The sequence below is a fragment of the Halichoerus grypus genome, chromosome 3 (assembly GCF_964656455.1).
Source record: "Halichoerus grypus chromosome 3, mHalGry1.hap1.1, whole genome shotgun sequence".
Taxonomy (NCBI): Eukaryota; Metazoa; Chordata; class Mammalia; order Carnivora; family Phocidae; genus Halichoerus; species Halichoerus grypus.
The window spans coordinates 1,008,671-1,027,440 of record NC_135714.1 but is presented as its reverse complement, the minus strand read 5'-3'; the positions used below and the strand labels follow the sequence as shown (position 1 = coordinate 1,027,440).

The window sequence follows — 18,770 nt, the reverse complement described above, 5'->3', positions numbered from 1 at the left end:
CGACAGAGGAAGGAGGGACAGCCGGCCCTGCACAGCCCTGGGGTTCAGAGAGGACCTGGGCAAGTCTGTGCTCGGCCGCCTGTCCCCAAATCCTCTCCAGCCTCAGCACAGCCTGGGCGTTACCGCCTCCTTTAGGAAGCCTTCCCAGACTTACCCCCCCCAGTGCGGCGTGGGTGGGTGCCCCGGTCCGCGTCCCCACTCCCCCAGACCGAGAACTCGGGAGCAGAGGGGGCCAGGTCCTGTCACTGGGTCCTCAGTGCCCCAGCTAGCTGAGGGTCAGCATGCAGCGTCTGCCCAAAGTCCCAGGAGTGGTGGAGAGCAGGGGCTGCGGGTGAAGCTCCCGGGGCGGGGCGGGGCGGGGCCGATGCCAGGCCTGGGATGGTGAAGGGAAGCGTCCAGGAGCCGGAGTGTGGCTCCCAGAGAGGACAGCACTCTCCCCCTCCCAACCCCCCCGGTGTGTCTGAATCAGGGGCCAGGTGAGAGTTTTGCTGGCATGGGGCTCTGTGGCGGGGGTGGGCGGGGAGCCCCGCTAGAAACCACCTCCTCCCCCCCCAGCTAACCGCAGGTGCCAGCAGGTGGGGTGTGGAGGGGGAGGCTTCAGAAGCCGCTGCAGCTGCCTGCACAGGACCCCCCGAGTCCACCTAGAGCCCACGAGCAGGGGGCAGCCAGGCGGCTTGGCAGGGCCTTCCTTCCTCCTTGCGCAGCCACACCCCAGGATGCTCTCATTGCCCATCCCCTGGACACCCCCTTGCTGGCATTCCCTGCCCTTGGGGACCTCAGACTGAGGCAATGAAGACCACCCATGGCCCTGAGGTTGTGCCCTGCCCGCGTTGGACCCCCATGCAGCTGGACACAGCAGACCACCCTCACCCTGGCTTTGCCCAGGATTGTCCTATCCAAGCCGGGACCTGGGCTTGTGACCGCAGGCCGCCAGTCCCAGCCTGTGCCCGTAGCAGCTGGAGACCCCTCCCTCCTCAGGGCGGGGAGGGCGGCCGACAGGACCTGTCCCAGGCAGACAGTGGGGACACTGAACTGGGGTTCCAGAAAGGCAGGAAACAAGGAGTCACAGAGCAGGGATGGGAACCAGTCGTCTCTCTTTATTTTTTGGAAAGCATGTCTGCTAGTTTGGGCCGACACCTTCGGCCCCCATAAGGCGGGGGGGGGCCCTGAGAACAAAGACCACCCTGAACCACTGCCCGGCTGGCCAGCTGATGAGCAAAAAACAGCCCCCCAAATTCGGGCCATTAACAGTACAAAAAGTAACAAAACTGAATTCACGGCTTTCTCTCCCAAGCTTTGAAAGGTGGCAGTCCGGGCTATAAAAGTCTAGAAGCATTGCGTAAGAAGTGTTAAATCTACAGCAAATACATCTTGTAAAAACTCAATAAATTATATATATAGATATATATAAACTTGTAACATCTAATAACATCTGAGCCTGCGTGCAGGGTTGGCCCCCACCGGAAGCTGCCTCCCCACCCGGAACACATGGCAATTAGAACTTGGAGGAAAATACCAGCTTGCTTTGAAGTCCCAAAAAATAAATCTCCTAAAGAAAAACCCTATAGAAATCTAATTCCCCTGCAAAAGAAGGCCAAAGGAAATAAAATATCCTCACTAGAATCACCTCAAACTATGAACGGCCCTTAAGGGCGCACGGGAACGGGCTGGGCTTTGGGGTGCCGCTGGCCAGGCCCGGCGCGATGTGCGTCCCCCGCGGTGCCTCTAAATGAAGCAGGACCCTTCTCAGCTGTTAATAAGTTAAAACTGAAACCTCTCTGCCATGTGGCTGTCTCAACACTATGAACGTGGGGGGGGCGGCGACACAGGGACAGGGGTTCTGGGGGTTGATAAATAGCTTTACAAATATACAGGTCCAGGTACAATTTTTAAAACAAAACTGCCAGAAAAGCCCCTCCATCATCTGCTGGTGTTTGTGCTCGTCTCCACAGCAAATCCCTCGGGGAGGCTCCCTGGGCCCCCGGGGTCCCGTGCCTGCGACACCAGCCCTTCTTCCATATAGGTATTTATATATATATACGTGTGTGCATCCTACACACGGCTTCTATTTATATAAATGTACACTCATTTCTGGAATGAACCTCTCGGAGAGAAGTTAAAGGCTTCAGGTACCCGTAATTCCGTCTCCAAGGAGCAGGGTGGGACGTGGGGGAGGCTGGAGGTGGGGGGCTGCGTGCTCACACTCACCCCCAGGCACGAGGTGTCGCATGGGTGGGGGGCCTGCGCATGGGGGCGACCCCACAGGCTCAGCCCAAGGCCCTACACTGCATGCCAGAGCCAGGCCAGCCCTGGGGCTCCCTGGGAGGCAGCCGGTGGGGGGAGGGGAGCCTGGGCAGGGGCCCCGCGAGGAACCCCTTACATTCTGCATTCGGCCCCCTGGTGCTGCCGGCGCCGGTGGCCAGGAGGTCACTGTACAGCAGGGCGGGCACCCGGGGATCCCTGCGCCCGGGGCCCCAAGACTCACTCACACCCACACACAGGCGCGCGCACACACACACACAGCTGTCTGTCCGTCTGTCCCAGGACTCAGACCCGGGCCAGGGGGCCCCAGTGGTCGACAGCACTCCACCAGCAGCACAGGGGGGCGGGGGGGAGCTGGCATCCGCTCTCACACTGGCGGGGGCTCGGCCTGCAGGCCGATGGCCCTTCACGTCCGCGGGCCCCCACTGCCGGGTGGGGCTGGAGGCAGCAGGTCATGGGCAAACACAGAGTCGTCCCCCGAGGAGCTGGAGCTGGGGGTGTCCTGGCCGCCTGGTGAGTACTGCTCGAAAGGCACGGACAGGTCCAGGTACTCCTGTGGGTGAGCGGCGGTCAGTGCTGTGTCCCCCACACGCGGCATGGGGGCGGGGGGGGCCAGCACTCACATCCGTGGACGTCACAGTGAGGATGCGATCCAGGTCCTCCACCAGCTGCTTGAAGGTGGGCCTCTGGGAGGGCACCGCGTGCCAACACTCCCGCATGATCATGTACCTGTGGGCAGCGCGCTCGAGTAAGGCTCCCGGCCCGGCGCCCACCCGAGCCCAGCCCGCAATGGGTTCCCACCCGTCCCCCTCGGGAACCCTGCTGAGGGAGCTCCCAGGCCACGGGGGGGTGGGGGGAGGTGAGCCGCCCCGTGGCCCAGTGTCAGGAAGGGTGGCCGCAGGGCGCGGACACTCACAGGTCGTGTGTGCAGTTGGCCGGCTTGTCCATGCGGTGACCTTCCTTCAGCAGCTTGAAGAGCTCCTCCACGGGGATGCCGGGGTACGGTGAGCCCCCCAGGGTGAAGATCTCCCAGAGCAGGACCCCAAAGGACCAGCTGGTGGGGCACACAAGACAGTCAGCCTGCCCTGTGCCCCCCACCGGAGCTCAGGGGAGATGGGCCAGGGCCTGGGAGGGGCCCGTCTCTGTCCCGCGTCCCCCGCAGCTCCCAACCCCCTGGCCCTCGCCAGGATCTGGGAGACCACATACACGTCACTCTGGTGGGTGTAGACTCGGTCAAACAAGGCCTCGGGCGCCATCCACTTCACGGGCAGCCGGCCCTGGGAGGGGGAATGGGGCACGTTGGGGCCAGTGCCCTCTTGTTGGTGGGGGGGGCCTTCCCTCTCCTTCCCCCCCACCAATCAACCACCCCCCTCCAGCTGGGCTCACGTTGGTGGTCTTTTTGTAGTAGTCAAGGTTGTGCACGTCACGGGCCAGGCCGAAGTCCGCGATCTTCATCACGTTGTCCTCGGTCACCAGCACGTTGCGGGCGGCCAGGTCCCTGTGGATGCACTGGGGCGGGGGGGGGGGGACAGTGAGGCTCCCACGTGGCCCCGGCTGGCTGAGGGACCTGCCGCCCCTCCTCCCACCTCCGCTCACCTTCTGCGAGGCCAGGTACTCCATGCCCCGCGCCACCTGGTAGGCGCAGGACACCAGGTCCTTGCAGGTGAGCTGCTCCTCGGGCAACTTGCAGGTGTCAAAGGAGTAGTCCATGCCCGGGGGCCGCCGGGCCCGCAGGTACTCCCTCAGGTTGCCCTTGGCCGCGTACTCCACCAGCACATACAGGGGCCCTAGGAGCGCAGGGGCCTCAGCGGAGGGCCCCACCCTCGGGGCCCCGGGAGCCCCAGCTGCTCGCCCGCCCGCAGCACCTACCGCCCTGGGTGCACGCCCCCAGCAGATTGATGATGTTCTTGTGCCTGCCGATCATCTTCATCATCTCCATCTCAGACACCAGGTCCGAGAGGTCCTTGTCCGTGGCGTCGTCTGCACAGGAGGGAGGCTGCGTCAGGGACCGCCGCCCCAGCCCTGCCCAGGTCCCTGCCGCCCCAGCCCTGCCCAGGTCCCCGCCGCCCCAGCCCTCTCCTCCCTCACCTTTGAGCATCTTCACGGCCACAGTGACAGGCTTCGCAGCCCGGTCCTTGTCGATGCCGATGGCCTCTGCCATGACCACCTGGCCGAAGCAGCCCTCCCCAAGAGGCTTGCCCAGGGTCAGCCTGGTGGCAGAGACGAAGAGGCAATGAGCACTCCCGCCTGCTTCGGGCTCTGTCCCAGGCAGTCTCGGAGGCCCAATACCACCGTGTCCAGTAAGCCCTTCGTACTTGCTCCCACAACCTTGCTCGTGAAGATGAAGGACGTTGACCCTGCAGCCTCTCACTCTGTGCGGGGGCCCTCCAGACAGAGCACTTTGCAAGGGGTGCCCCCACCCCCGGGAGCATCTATCCCTGGCTCAGCCTCCTCTGGCCCCAGCCCCATGTCCAGCAGTAGCCACGCTGTGCATGGAGCTGATTCCTACCTGCCTCTGATCGGAGTCCTATCAGGTTTCGGAGTGGTGCCTCCTCCCCCGCCACGGGGCTACACCCACGTGTCCCCGATCCCCACCGGGTCAGAGCCTGGCCCCAGCGCACAGGGTCACACTGCCACCACTGACCGGGCCCTGGACAGCTCCCACTTGGGGTCAGCGGGCAGCTCCAGCTCAGAGACGTTGGCCAGCGCAGGGCCCTCCCCAGAAGACAGCCGGGCGATGCGCACCAGCGGCGTGTTGGAGTTCATGGACGAGTTGGACTCCAAGGACACCTGCTTGGGTCAGCAGGAACAGGTTGGTGTCGTGGGGCCAAACCACGGCAGGGGGAGGGGGGAGGGGATAGCTAAGGACGGCGAGGACGTGGCTCTGCCCGTGTGGGCAGGGCTGGCCGGGGCCTGGGAGGTCTGGCTGCCCTCCACAGAGCGCCACGTGAAGATCAAGTGACCCGGGGCACCGCAAGGACGAGGGCGGGGTCGGCTCAGGGGCCACACAGACCCGCACCCCTGGGCAGGCCCCGTGCCTCAGATGCCGCGGGGTGTCCCTGCGCTCAGGAGCCCGGCAGGCGGGGCCGTGGGGGCTCCGGGAGGCCATGCGGCTCGGAACCCGGTATCTACTTTCTGTTACCTGTCGCTTGAGTGGGAAGCGGGAGACCTTGTGCACGGTGGGCGAGCCCAGGCCCTTCTTCGGGGGCGTGCGCACGCGGCACAGCGCCACGGCCCCCACCACCAGGATGAAGAGAAGGAAGCCCACCCCGTAGCTGAGGACGCCCGCGTACACGCTGCCGGCCTCGCCGGCCTCCACCAGCTCCTCCTCGGCTGCAAAGACACGGGCGTTGCAGGCCTGGCCCAGCCGCACGAGCCCCCACGGGCCGCCCGGGGCCGGGGCCAGAGGCACGGGGCGCGCGGGGAAAGGGGCTCGGAGCCCCGGTGGGGGCGCACCGAGGGGCCTGCGGTCGGCAACGCCAGGTCAGCAGGGGGACACCCAGCAGAGGAGGAGCCCCGCAGAGCCAGCAGCACTGACACCCGCCACCCGGGGAGACGCCAGAGCTACCACCTAGGCTGTCGGGGACCTGGCCGGGAGTGGGGGGCTCCAGGGGGGCCTGTGAGCCAACACACGGCTGTCGACCGCGTTCCCCTACCAGCCATCGGCCTGGCGCGGGAGCGCCGGGGAGCGAGGTGGCCCCAGGCCGCAGGGTCCCCCGCCTGTCCCTGGCAGCTGTGGAGTGTCCCACGCCAGCGACCCCGGCAGGACGGGCACAGAGCAGGCCGCAGGAGCCCGTACCTGGCAGCACCACCAGCCACGCAGAGTGATGGGAAAACCCGATAGAATTGCCCGCCAGACACGTGTACTCCCCCGCGTCCTCAAAGGTGACATTGTGCAAGGACAGCACCTCTAGCTCCTTGTCGGTGGTGTTAGCGCCCGCCGTCTACAAAGAGAGAACAGAGCGCGATAGGCGAGCACCAGCACCTGCCACGGGCACCACAGCCAGAGTCCACGCGCTGACGGTCCAGCCAGGCTGCAAGGAAAACGCCGCCGCCACCACCACCACGGCCACGGCCACGGCGCCAAGGGTCCTCCGCCTCGCGCGTCCACACAGAGCCCGAAGCCAGTCCCTCCACCGGCGAGTCCTCTGTCCCAGGTGAGCGCCAGGCATGCGGCCAGCGGCGTGCTGCACGGACGCGCGTGCGAGGTTAGTGTGCGCGGGGCGCGGGGGCGGGGCACCGAGGGGCGCACCGGCAGCAGGGGGCCGGCCGCGGGCCGGGGCGGGAGCGGGCGGGGGCGCGGGGGCGCGAGAGGCGCGCACGGCGGGGCGGGCGGAGGCGGAGGCGGAAGCGGAAGCGCGCGGGGGGCACGGCCGCCCCGGCCGGAGGCCTCCTGGGGGTGCGGTGGGAGCGCAGGCGGGGTGGGCCCAGGCCGCGGCCCGAAGCGGGCGGTCACGGTGGAGGCCAGAGGCGCAGCATCGCGGACGCGGCTCCGCCGGGAGCACAGCGCGAGCCACGGGGCGGGGAGCGAGCAGGACGGGGGCGTGCAGGTGGGCGCGTGGCCGGGGTGTCGGAGCTGGAGCTCGGCGTGCCAGGCAGCGTGGGACAGAGTCGTTACCTGCTTGGGGCCCGTGAACACGCAGCCAAAAGGCCTTCTCAGCCACGCCTATGAAATTGGAGGCTCGACAGAGGTACTCGCCCCCATCACGCTCGGACACATTGGCCAGGCGGAGGCGTGCGTCGGCCTCCACACTCTCACTGATCCAGGACTGCGGGGACAAGAGACCCGGCTTAGGCGCGCCCTCAGCAGCCCGGCTGGGCACAGAGCGGCCATGCGGGCGCAGGGGTGGGCCTCAAGGAACGGAGGGGGTGGGCCAGGCCATGCCGGGCAGGAGGTCTGCCTGGAGGCGGCCACGGAAGCACCTGCCCGTGGTGGGCCGTGGTTTCACAGGATGCGCCTTCTGGAACGCCCACCCACTTCAGCCCGGAGTGTGGCCCTGGCAGGCACCCCTGAGAGGCCCTCCGCTGCCCAGCCCTGGGGGCCCGGCAGGCCCGGCTCTCAGTAAGTGTGTTCCCGTGAGCGTGGAGATCCCACCCGACGGGGCCACGGTGCCCTCTCCGGTCGGGCCCGCACTCCCGCCCTCAGCCCAAGCGCCCGCTCCCCACCCCCGTGAGCAACAGATGTTTCTCTTTGGGCTGAGAGTGTCGCAACCATCCCAACTAGGGTGGCCCCCGCCCCTGGGGCCGTGGGAACACAGCGAGGGCCGAGGGAGGCAGGCGGACCGCGAGCCATGCTCTGCGCACGCGGACAGTGTGGAATCAGGGCGGCCGGAGGCGTGGCTGCCTGCACCTCGGGCCCAGAGCCCGCCCTGCCGGGAGGGCTCAGCTGCCACCTGCCTGCCCTGGGGCCTTGAGCTCGACCCCGGCCCAGGGCGCTGTCTGCAGGCCTGCCTCCAGGGCTGAGGCCGACCCTTAGGGCAGACGGGGAAACCGAGGACTCACCACAGGACCACGTGCTGCCTGCCTCACGTGCCGGGACTGGGCCCAGACTCCCGAGCCGACCCCCCAGCCCGCCAGTGTGGAGCCGAGCCCCCCAGCACTTCTCCCCGGCCGGTCTGATGCCGGCCCTCCCCCCCGCCCCCCGCCCACCCTCTGACCCAGCGAGCCTCCCTGCTGGGATGCCTTCCCAGTCCCCGGCCACGGGGGGCCAGCAGGGCCAGGCCCGGCAGCTCCCGAGCAGCAGCCCGCCGCCGGCGCCCGGCCAGGGGTGGCACCCACCTTGAGGACGGTGACGTAGGGGGTGCCGTCAGGCCCCACTTTGCTGCCGTTCACCTCCACGTGCTTGAGCCACTGGATGTGGGGCTGCGCGTCGCTGTACACCTTGCAGTGGAACTCCACGTCGCTGCCCAGCACGGCCGTCTGGTTGGCGGGCAGCCCCGCCTGCAGGATGGGCCGGTGCGGAGAGCGCTCTGCGGGGCACACGGGGTTAGGGGCCGCCCGGGCCCGCGCCGCCCGCCCGCCCCCGCCAGCCCGGGCCTCACCCAGCACGTCCAGGGTGTAGGTCTGCCGGATGCTGCCGAACTTGTTCTGCACGACGCACGTGTAGTTCCCGCGGTCCGAGGGCACCACGCTCTCCATGACCAGGCTCCACTGCTGGTGCCTCAGCTGTGGGCAGGCGCGCGTGAGGGGACAGCGGCCCAGGACCCCGCCGGCCAGCACCGCCCGCCACCAGGCCCACCTTGATGCCCCCGATGCGGTGCTCGCCTCGGAACTCCTTGCCGTTCTTCAGCCAGGAGATGGACGGCGTGGGGTTGCCGGCGGCCGGGCACCGGAAGCGCACGGTGTTGGCGGCCGGAACCGCCAGCAGCTTCTTGTCCATGCGCTCGGGCCGCGTCCAGTAAGGGGCCCCTGCTGGCAGAGGGGCGCGCCAGCCGTCAGCGGGGCCAGTCCGCCTGAGCCCGCTCCAGAAGCCGCCGGGCTGCCCACGCCTCCAGCCTCCGTGTCCCCTCCGTGCACGGAGTGTTGGACTTTTCTTTTTTTTTTTTTTTTTTTTTTAAGATTTTACTTATTTGACAGAGACACAGCGAGAGAGGGAGCACAAGCAGGGGGAGTGGGAGAGGGAGAAGCAGGCTTCCCGCCGAGCAGGGAGCCCGATGCGGGGCTCCATCCCAGGACCCTGGGATCATGACCTGAGCCGAAGGCAAACGCTTAACGACTGAGCCACCCAGGCGCCCCCGGAGTGTTGGGACTTTTGAGGACCTCTGCCTTGGCTGGACAAGGCCGCCGACAGCCCCAGTGTCGCCTCCCAGCACTCTCAAAGCTAAGCACGCACCCCTCCCCTCCCTGTCCGCCTCCCGCAAGCACCCGCGGCAGCCAAGGGGGCCCGAGGGTCCGGAACAATACACCCTGACCTGGGAGCCTTCGAGACATAAGGGTATCTCCCTGGGGAACACCCACCAACCCAGGGAGGCACATTTGGGGCCGGCCCACTGAGGTGGAGACCCAGCCAGCAGCGGAACCAGGCCAGCCCAGGTCACAGAGCCCAGCTGGGTGGACAAGCAAGGCCAGGACCTAGAAGCCACGGAGCGGGACGTAAGGCCCAGCCCCCTGCAGAGCCCAGAGTCTCAAAGGTGGCCAGGTGCCTGCTAGAACCCTTGAGACCCAGAGTCACCCTCTAGAGCACTCCAGGGCCTGCCGGGCAGGGGGAGGGGACATGGCATCCGGGGGGCCCTGCCCCCTCCTGGTTTTCAGGGTTGTCCCCATCTTCCACCCTAATTGGTTTCCATCCTTCCTTGTTACTGGGGTGGGGGCTGCATTCCTGCCCTGGGAGGCTGACAGGCATCCCCTAGGACAGGGGGGAGATGCCCCTCTCACCCCCACCCCTGCCCTGCTGCCTTCAACACAGCCATCTGGCGGAGGAGGGCGCTGAGGCCCAGGCAGGGAGCCCTCCAGGGGCAGAGACCCCGGGGGGACCAGCAGGCTGAGACCATGGTGGCTCAGCCCTGCTGGACGGTGTCCGTGGAGGACAGCCTGCCAGTGACCCTTGGAGCCCCTGAGCCCACCGGGTTGTGCCGGAGGGGTGGTAGTGGAGGGGGCCCGCACCGCCTGACATGGCCAGGGTGGCCGGGGCTCCAGGAGCAACTGGGCCTGGAGCTTGGCTTTGAACTCCTGGCAGCCAAAGGAAAAAGGGAAAAAGGAGGAGACCTAGCGGCTCCTCAGGAAGGGCCCTTCCACACCTCTGTCAGCACGCACACCCAAGGTAGAGCCGACCTACGCACCCCGGCGCCTGGCTCCTCTCCCGGGACCACTCCTCTCCCACATCCCCACCCAGCTCCACCTCCCTAGAGGGTTCCCCCTCACCTCTTTGCCCACTGGACCCCTCGGGGCCCCCCACCTCCCCTAACCAGTCCCTCCGTGATTGGCAAAGTCTACCCGCCACTGCGCCAGGCTTACACACCTGCGTGCTGTCACCCCACCTGCTCCCCACACCTGCGGTCTGCTCCCCACAAATGCCACAGCCTCCCCTTTACAATGAACACGTGCCCAAAGCTGGTGTCCCTGGAGCCCACAGCCACCCTCCACTCCCACCTCCCATGCCCTGACCCCTCAGTTCGATGACCCACAGCAGCCCGGCTGGGCCACCTTACTGCCCCCGCCGCGGCCTCCTTGTCTCACCTGCCGTGCAGTGCCCCCACCCCCCCAGCTTGCCACCCAGAGCTCAGGGCCGCCACAGTGAGGGGACCCCACGCTCGGTGTGACCCCAGGGGGGCAGCCCCCAGGTCTCGGTCTCCTACCTGCCGGATGAGCAGGAGGCCCCGTACCTGCAGAGTGTAGGGCTTGGCAGCTAGGAAGCAAGCCCACCCCTGGGAAGGCAGGTCCCCAACCCTGGCCAGCCCTGCATGCCTGGAACCCGGGCTCACCTGTATCCTCAGCCTCATCCTCCCCGTCTTCATCATCTCCGGAGGACGGAGCATCTGAAATGCAGGCAACAGGGAGTGTGCAGGGGTCGGCCCCCCGACAGGCAAATGCCCAGGGCCTACACCCCAGTACCTCCACCTCCTCCCGGGTCTGTGGGGGCCCCCCACGGGCAGGGCTGGAGCCCCTTCACGCAGCACCTCCTACGGGGTGCCCCCCCCAACGACCACCAAGACCCTCAACGTGGGGTGGAGCGCGGCCGCAGGCCACACGGTGAGCTCGGCGGGGCCCTGGGACGCTCACCGGTCACGCGCACGCTGAAGTAACACAGCACGCGCTGAGTGAGCCGCTGCTGGCAGCTGTAGGCCCCCGCGTCCTCATGGGAGGCGTTGAGCACCTGCAGCCGCTGAGGCCCCACCAGGATGCGGTCGGAGGGCACTAGCCCCACACCGTCCTTGACCCAGACACTGGGCCCCGTGGGACCACCGGCAGGCGCATGGCAGCTCAGCTCCACGGTGTCCCCGCTGCCAAAGACCAGCTGTTCCTGCTGGCCAGGCTCAGGTCCCAGGGCCTCTGTGGAGGAGATGATGACCCTAAGGCAGGTGCCCCCGAAACAGGAATCCTGGGCGCCCGGCACCCCCGGGAGGCCCCACGGCTGGCCCACCGCCCAGACATGTAGCGAAGGCTGTGGCGGGGGCATCTGGGGCCCGGAGGGCTAGGCAAGGGCCACCGCATCCAGAGCCTGCTGTCCTGCAAAGTGTCCCAGGCCTGCCAACTGGTGTGAGCCCTGAGGACAACCGCACCGTCGCGGCGCCGCCGTGGATGACGCGCGAGGAAGCGGGGTCGGCTGCGCGCTCACCAGACCGTACTCGTGGACATTGAGAATTCAAGTTGCAGAGTGTCACGGAGCATCATTCTTCCTCTGGTTTTTTCCAACCACTTAGAAATGCAAAATCCATGCTGAGCTTACGGGCTGCACAAAACCAGCCGGCAGGCAGAGGTCCTCCACAGACCTCTGGCTTCTAGCCTAAAATGGAGGCTCGGGGCAGGAAGGACGGGGTGGGGGGCAGGGGTCCCACTTACTGCCCATTTCTCATCCTGGCAGCAAAAGCACTTCCGGACCAGAGAACAGACGCTCCCCAGCTCGAGGAGGAAGCCACCACGGCTGGGCAGCACTTGCTGTGGGCTGGTGGGCTCGGGGGCCAGCCCGGGTCTTGGGGACATGGAATGCCTGGACCCCAACTTAGAAGGGAGTGTCGTGTGTGTGAGCTACGCCTCAGCACTACACTAAACACACAGCAGAACACTCCTAAGTACAGACAGAATACTGCGGGCAGCGGTCTCACAGGCCAGTGGGTTAAGGGGACCTGGGACCCCCCCCATTTCACGGATAAGGACACAAGCTGGGAGGGGTGGGAGGTTGTGAGCAGGTCAGAGCGGGAACCCTTGAGCTAGGCTAAGGTGACCTGGCCCACCTTACGTGCAAATGCTAAGTTGGGGTAGAAAACGCTCGCCAAGGGCCGATGTCCACCCGTAAGCCCCCAGGGCCCTCCTCCCTGCCCAGCGGCTGCCTAGCTCGCTGAGATCCAGGGACATACCCCTGGCGGGGCTGGCTATCACCCCCAAGCCTCCCTGCCAGGGCCAGACAATGGCCAGCGCAGGAGGGCAGCCTGGGCTTGGGGCCCGGGACAGAGGTGGGTGGTCCCGCTGCCCAGACCTCCTTCCCCAGACCCGGCTGGGTCAGTTACACCATCACTTGTCATTCTGCCGACGCGTGGCCTAGATTCGAGGGCCCAGCTGCCCACTCTAGCCACACCAGCCCCTGGCTCCCTGGACAGTCCCAATTCTGCCCACCCACTTCCGGCGGGCCCACCAGCCCCGTGCCTACCAGGAGGGTCTCTGGAGTATCCTCCGAGTCTGCATCCCTGGGGGCCCCACAGTCAGGGGCCTCCTGCTCTGACCTCCAGCCCCCCAGTCCTGGCTACTGTATCCTGTGGGGACCACCCAGTGCTGGGCACTGACTGAGGCCCCCCAGAAGGCTGAGGACAGGCTGGTCATGGCAGCCTCAGCCCCAGGCCCTGGCCCAAGGGCAACAGTGGTTGGTTCCGGTTTGGTCTGGGCAGCCTCGGCAGGTCAACCATCCACACAGTATTCACTTCAACCTCGTCCAGCGTGGGACTGAGGAGACACAGAGCAGCCCCCAGGCCAGCCATCTGCTGCTGGACAGACGCTGCACTCAGCTGAGGCCCAGCCCTTGACCTGCCCAGGTGCCGAAGCCAGGGACCCCCGGGCCAGGGCAGCAGAGTCTCTGCCTCCAGTAGAGCTGACCCACCAGGCCCACCCTGAGCCACGGAGGACCCTGGGGGTGACCCAGCAGTGGCCGAGGGGATGGGGTCAGGCAGGGGGACAGAGAAGGATGGGCAGGGCCCAAAGTGATGGGCATGGGTGGGCGCTAACCCAGCCACTGTCTGGCCCTACCCGGGGAGCGGCAGGGGCACATGCCGTTCAGCCCCCACCCCCAGCAGCCCTAGGAGGGAGTCTTTCCTGATCAACAAAAGGGGGCCCTACCCACGCCCACGCAAGTGCTGGGGCCCACACATGCTGGAGGCCGAGTCCTGTGTGCCACGGCAGGGGCCCACGTGCCTGAGGGGAGTGGGCACAGGTGGAATGCCTGCCCCCACCTGCATCCCCACCCCAACAGGGGGCGGAGCTCATTCGGGGCTGTAGGCCAAGGGCAGCCCATGGGACCACCCAAGGGGTACTGTGTCCTGGAAAGGCCCAGCTGGGCTTGCGGGCCTGTCTCCCAGTCACAGGGTCCCCCTGACTCTGCTACTCACTGGCCTCGTGCCTCAATTTCCCCCACTGGGACACAGGGCAGAAATCCCACTGGAAGCCCCGGGAGGCCACCCCAGCCGTGAAAGTGCTGGGTCCCGGGAGAGCAGGGGTGAGAGACCCAAGCCATCACCTTTGATGTCACCAGGTCACAGCCAGAGCTAGCTTGCTTAGGAGGGCTCCCGCCCAGGCCCTGACCCCTGACGGGCAGGACACACTCCTAGATTCAGGTCACTACAGTTGAGGGCCCCCCAGTGCACGGGGAGTGCACAGGGAGTGGACAACCCTTCCTCAGAAGGGCCTTGGGGGTGACTCCAAAGAACAAGCATCAAATTCAGACCTGATTCAAAGGAACCATTGGACTGGCTGCCCCCAAGGGATCTGGGGTTTGGGGTGGGATGAAGAACAAAGGGTCTGGTTCCGGATGTGTGATGAAGCTTTCACTTCCCTCCAGAGTATGGGTCGTACATGCTTCCAAATAGCCCAAGAGACATGGGTTTTCTCAAAGGGACCCGAAGCCGAGGGAAAAGATCTGATCTACTCCCTCCCCACCTGGAAACTATCTGAAAAGTTTCATAACAAAGTTAGAAAAAAAGGGGGGGGGGGCGGTTTGGAGATCAGGCAAGTGAATGTGGGCTTACGGGATGACCCAGCCTGACCTTCCCAGAACCCTGCCATTACCTGTCCTCACAAAAAGGTAAGGTGACTGGGGCTCCAGGAGGGCTCCCAGAGCCCCCAGCAGGATGTAGAGTAAGGAAGCTCCCCTCCCATCCAGAAGAGACCCCCCTCATTGCTTACTCACTTGTAAGTCACTCAGACCTGCCAGGCTGCCCCTCCAGCCCGTGCCTGCTGGGGCTCCTGTTCCCTTTTAGTTCCAGTTATGAAACGGGGCACAGCCAGGCCCCAGAGCAACCCCAAGGAGGACCTGAGGCCCTGGGGGCAGGGGTGCTTCTCAGTTCAGTGCAGGGGCGGAGGTCAGAAGTCCAGCCTCTGGCTCAGCCAGGTTAATGAACCACCCAGAGGCCTGTGGGGCTCAAAGTCCAGCCCTGATGAGCAGGAGGTGGGGGAGGTTGCAACCAGTGCTTTTCTGGGAAATGCCCTGTACTCCCAGGGGACCCCTCTTGGCTGGGTGGGGTCAGGCGGCAGGGGAGTGCCCCCCCCCAAGGCCCCTCACAGAGAACACTGGCCCCATGGGCAGATGAAGGCTGCCCAGGTCAGTCCAGTGGCCCGCACCTTCCCCACCCTGACCCCAGGCAAGTCTGGCTTTTTAATTTATGTTTCCCGGGACAGTGTCAGCTGGAACTCTAAATTTCACGAGGTCTTTGAATTTTTACGGCCTGGTCCATCTCCTTAGCGAACCGGATTAAAAGCTCACTGACCTAGCAACTCACTACCTGTCTCAGCCCCTCTACTTCGGGGCGGCGGGGCAGCTATGCCCTGGTGGGGCGAAGAGGCCCCGCGCCCTGGGGTCCCTCCTGCTGCTGTGCCCCAGGCCTGCGCCCCGGGACCGGCCTCATGGGTGCGGCCCGTTCCCAAAGGGAGGACGGAGCCCCCCACCATCCCCGCCCCCGCACGCCGCAGGGGGTCCGGAGGGGGTCCGGAGCCCCGCCCGCCGCGCCCTCCCCGGGGCTAGTTGACATTCCTCGGCCGTAGTGAGTAATATCTTTATCTGAATGCGAATGCTAATTCGGGGCTCCCCCCGCGACCGCCTATTCGGCGCCCCTGGAAGCTGGGGCCGCCTGAGCAGGCGCTAAAAGCGCGCGCTGACCTCGCGACGGCCTCTGTCACGCCGCTGAATGACACACACATTCAAGCGCCGGGCCCACTTCATTCATAAAAAAATGACATTGTTCCGGGAGGCTGCAGCCGCCGCCGCAGAAAGGGGCGCGGGGGCGCGGGGAGGGGCGGGCCGCCATCTGCCTCCGTCCTGCCCGCGGCCGCCGCCTCCCTGGCACGGCGCGCCCGCCGCCGCTCAGCTCACACCTCCCTGCGAGGCCGCCGCGGCCGCCATCAATGCGCGGTCTGTGGCCGCGCCGGGTACAAAGGAGCGGCTGTTCGGGTCCCGCCCGGGCGGGGCGTGAGCTCACCGGGCGAAGGCCGCCCTCCGCGCGGCCGCCGGGACGGAGCGGGGGTGCGCGCGGCCCCCTCGCCCTCGCCCGGCTGTCCCCCGGGCCGGCTCTCTCCTCGGGGCCGCCTGTCCCCCCGGGGCCGGCTGTCTCCCGGGGGCCGGCTGTTCCCCCCCGGGCCGGCTCTCTCCTCGGGGCCGCCTGTCCCCCCGGGGCCGGCTGTCTCCCGGGGGCCGGCTGTTCCCCCCCGGGCCGGTTCTCTCCTCGGGGCCGGCTGTTCCCCCCCCGGGCCGGCTCTCTCCTCGGGGCCGCCTGTTCCCCCCCGGGGCCGGCTCTCTCCCCGGGGGCCGGCTGTTCCCCCCCGGGCCGGTTCTCTCCTCGGGGCCGGCTGCTCCCCCCCGGGCCGGTTCTCTCCTCGGGGCCGGCTGTTCCCCCCCCCGGGCGGGCTCTCTCCTCGGGGCCGCCTGTTCCCCCCCGGGGCCGGCTCTCTCCCCGGGGGCCGGCTGTTCCCCCCCCGGGCCGGTTCTCTCCCGGGGGCCGGCTGTTCCCCCCCGGGCCGGTTCTCTCCTCGGGGCCGGCTGTTCCCCCCCGGGGCCGGTTCTCTCCTCGGGGCCGGCTGTCCCCCCCCCGGGCCGGTTCTCTCCTCGGGGCCGGCTGTCCCCCCCCCCCGGGCCGGTTCTCTCCTCGGGGCCGGCTGCTCCCCCCCGGGCCGGTTCTCTCCTCGGGGCCGGCTGTTACCCCCGGGCCGGTTCTCTCCCCGGGGCCGGCTGCTCCCCCCGGAGCCGGTTCTCTCCTCGGGGCCGGCTGTTCCCCCCCGGGGCCGGTTCTCTCCTCGGGGCCGGCTGTCCCCCCCCCGGGCCGGTTCTCTCCTCGGGGCCGGCTGCTCCCCCCCGGGCCGGTTCTCTCCTCGGGGCCGGCTGTTACCCCCGGGCCGGTTCTCTCCCCGGGGCCGGCTGCTCCCCCCGGAGCCGGTTCTCTCCTCGGGGCCGGCTGTTCCCCCCCGGGCCGGTTCTCTCCTCGGGGCCGGCTGCTCCCCCCCGGGCCGGTTCTCTCCTCGGGGCCGGCTGCTCCCCCCCCCCCGGGCCGGTTCTCTCCTCGGGGCCGGCTGCTCCCCCCCGGGCCGGTTCTCTCCTCGGGGCCGGCTGCTCCCCCCCCCGGGCCGTTTCTCTCCTCGGGGCCGGCTGCTCCCCCCCGGGCCGGTTCTCTCCTCGGGGCCGGCTGTTTCCACACCCCCCCGGGGCGCAGCCGGGAGCCCGGCGGCGCGTGTGCGGGGCGGCACCGCCCGGAGCGCACGGCGGGCTCGGCAGGGGGCCGCGCACGCTACACCTCGAGGGCCGCGGCGCGTGTGCGGGGCGGGGCCTGGCGCACCGACGCGCTCCCGCCCCTCCCCGGCGCTCGGCCCGCGGGCCCCTAGCGGACCCCCGACGCCCACCCGACCTTGACTGCCAGCTGGGGTCCGCGGCTCCACGTCCCTCGGACACCCGCCCTCTCGCCTCCCGGCGCCCAGCCTGGCGTCGGGCGCGCACCCTGGGGGAGCAGACACTTTCACCCGCAGGGCTGGGGAGCGGAGGCACTAGACGGGTGTTGCGTCGTCACGCAGGCCACTGGCGGGCAGGGCCCGGGGGGCAGGCTGACGCACTCTCACACCCTCCCACCAAAGTGCGGTCTTTTCGCTTTGGGCCGAAGCCATGAACCGGGACGGAGGCGGGTTGGGACTGCGGCACCAACAATAGGAACTTTCCGTCAGTGAGGACCCGCAGAACAACAATGGGAATGGGAAACGCAGCCCCCAGCGCTCTCCCGATGCTGCCCGGGGGCAGGCTGCGCCCCACTAGGGAACGGCGGGGGCAGTGGCTGCGGACGCCGCGGGCGCGTCCAGCTCCCCGCCGTGGCCTCGCACTTGGGTGGTAGCCCTGAAGCTCCAGGCGCCCCACAAACTCCTGGCCGAGATTCCCGGGGAGGGAGGCGGCAGAAACCCGGGCACTGGTTCCGCAGGGCCAGCCCAGGGCGCGCCCTCGGGCCCACTCAGATCCGGCGCCCCCCACCCACCCAGGAGCCGGTTCCTGGGCCCCGACGCCCACCCCGTCGGGTGCTTCCTTACCTGCCGCTCTCCGCACGACGCTCTGCTCCATGCCTGGGGGCCCCGAGGCGGCGCCGGTCACGACCGCCAGCGCCACGCAGAACGCGAGGGCGCGAGCCGGGGCGCCCATAGTGGGGGCGAGGGCGACGACGTCCTCAGGCGACGCGCGCGGGCATGCTGCCCCCCATGGCCCCGCTCTGGCACCGGCGGGAAGAGGGCGCCACTCGGGAGACTGCGGGAGGAGGCGGGCAGTTCGTTATCCCGGAGGAGCCGGGGCGCGCAGGGGCGGAAGCCCCGGTGGCTGGGCTCCTGCGCCCCGGCTCCGCCGATCCCCGGCCGCCCCGCCCGCCGCCGCCGCCCTGGGCTCCCGGGCCGCCTGGCGCCGGCCGCCTCCTCCCCGCCGCGGTCCCTCCCTTCCTCCCCCTTCCCTCCCTGACTTCTGCAGAGCCCTCCCAGGGCGGCGGCGGCGGCGGCAAACTTTCCAGAGCGGGAAGCCTGCGCCCCGGCCGGGCCCCGCCGCAGAGACCGCTCGGGACGTGAGCCCGCCGCGCGCTCTGGCCTCCCCGCGCGCCCGCCTCGACCCCTCCGCGCCCGCGCACCGACCTGGCGGCCGCTGGCGCCCACTCGCCGCGCGCGGCTCTTGCTCCGGCTCGTTGCCCGCCGGCCCAGCGCCTGCGCCCCGTGTCTCCAGCGTCGGCTCGCCGGTGCGTCCGTGCGCCCGGCGGAGCAGGACTCCGCGGCGCCAGCTGTACGCACCACCGCCGCCGCCGCCAGCGCGCACTGAGCCCGGGCGGCCCGGCGCGCGGCAGCCAGTGGGGGCTGGCCCGCGGCCGCCACGCCCCCGGCCCCGCCCCGGCCCGGCCACGCCCGCCCCGACTCGCCGGGCGCGGGACACGCCCCTCCCCTGGGGCGGCCCGGAGGCGGGGCCGCGGCTCGCCTGGCCCCCGCCCGCGGAGGGGATTAGAGGGGGCGGGGCCGGGCGGGGGCGCCGGGCGGTCTCGGAGGGCGTGGGAGCCGGGGCTGGACGCGCGAGGCCGCCAGTCGCAGCGCTGGGCCAGGCGGGCGCGCAGAGGGGCCGAGCGCGGACCTCTAGTTGCGGGCCTCGCAGTCCCAGG

At 68.6% G+C, this 18,770-nt stretch overlaps 1 protein-coding gene across 8 annotated transcripts; it reads right to left on the bottom strand.

The window, feature by feature from the left end:
* Positions 1–1,077: 1,077 nt before the first annotated feature.
* Positions 1,078–18,453, bottom strand: FGFR3 (fibroblast growth factor receptor 3). 8 transcript variants are annotated; one of them, XM_036070185.2, is made up of 18 exons: positions 18,259–18,453; positions 17,677–17,887; positions 10,981–11,250; positions 10,683–10,736; positions 8,501–8,673; positions 8,304–8,427; positions 8,041–8,231; positions 6,881–7,031; positions 5,405–5,595; positions 4,907–5,055; positions 4,351–4,472; positions 4,132–4,242; positions 3,859–4,049; positions 3,649–3,771; positions 3,469–3,539; positions 3,179–3,316; positions 2,886–2,991; positions 1,078–2,815 (listed from the first exon to the last, which is right to left on the bottom strand). In XM_036070185.2, the coding sequence occupies exons 2-18, from the start codon at positions 17,783–17,785 to the stop codon at positions 2,669–2,671; spliced, it is 2,421 nt and encodes an 806-aa protein (XP_035926078.1). In that variant the 5' UTR covers positions 17,786–17,887; positions 18,259–18,453; the 3' UTR covers positions 1,078–2,668. The 8 variants fall into 8 exon arrangements, with proteins under 8 accessions (XP_035926078.1, XP_035926081.1, XP_077924419.1 ...); XM_036070188.2 differs by having other exon boundaries at positions 4,907–5,052; XM_078068293.1 differs by having other exon boundaries at positions 8,501–8,670.
* Between the last annotated feature and the right edge of the window lie 317 nt (positions 18,454–18,770).

Bases quoted from the DNA above. Each gene is read 5' to 3' on its own strand.
- FGFR3 (XM_036070185.2), bottom strand. From the start codon at position 17,785: ATGGGCGCCCCGGCTCGCGCCCTCGCGTTCTGCGTGGCGCTGGCGGTC. The intron at 11,251-17,676 runs GTAAGGAAGCAC...TCTCCTCCACAG, and splicing joins CGTCGTGCGGAGAGCGGCAG to AGGCCCTGGGACCTGAGCCT. The intron at 7,032-8,040 runs GTGGGTGCCACC...TTGTCCCCGCAG, and splicing joins CCTACGTCACCGTCCTCAAG to TCCTGGATCAGTGAGAGTGT.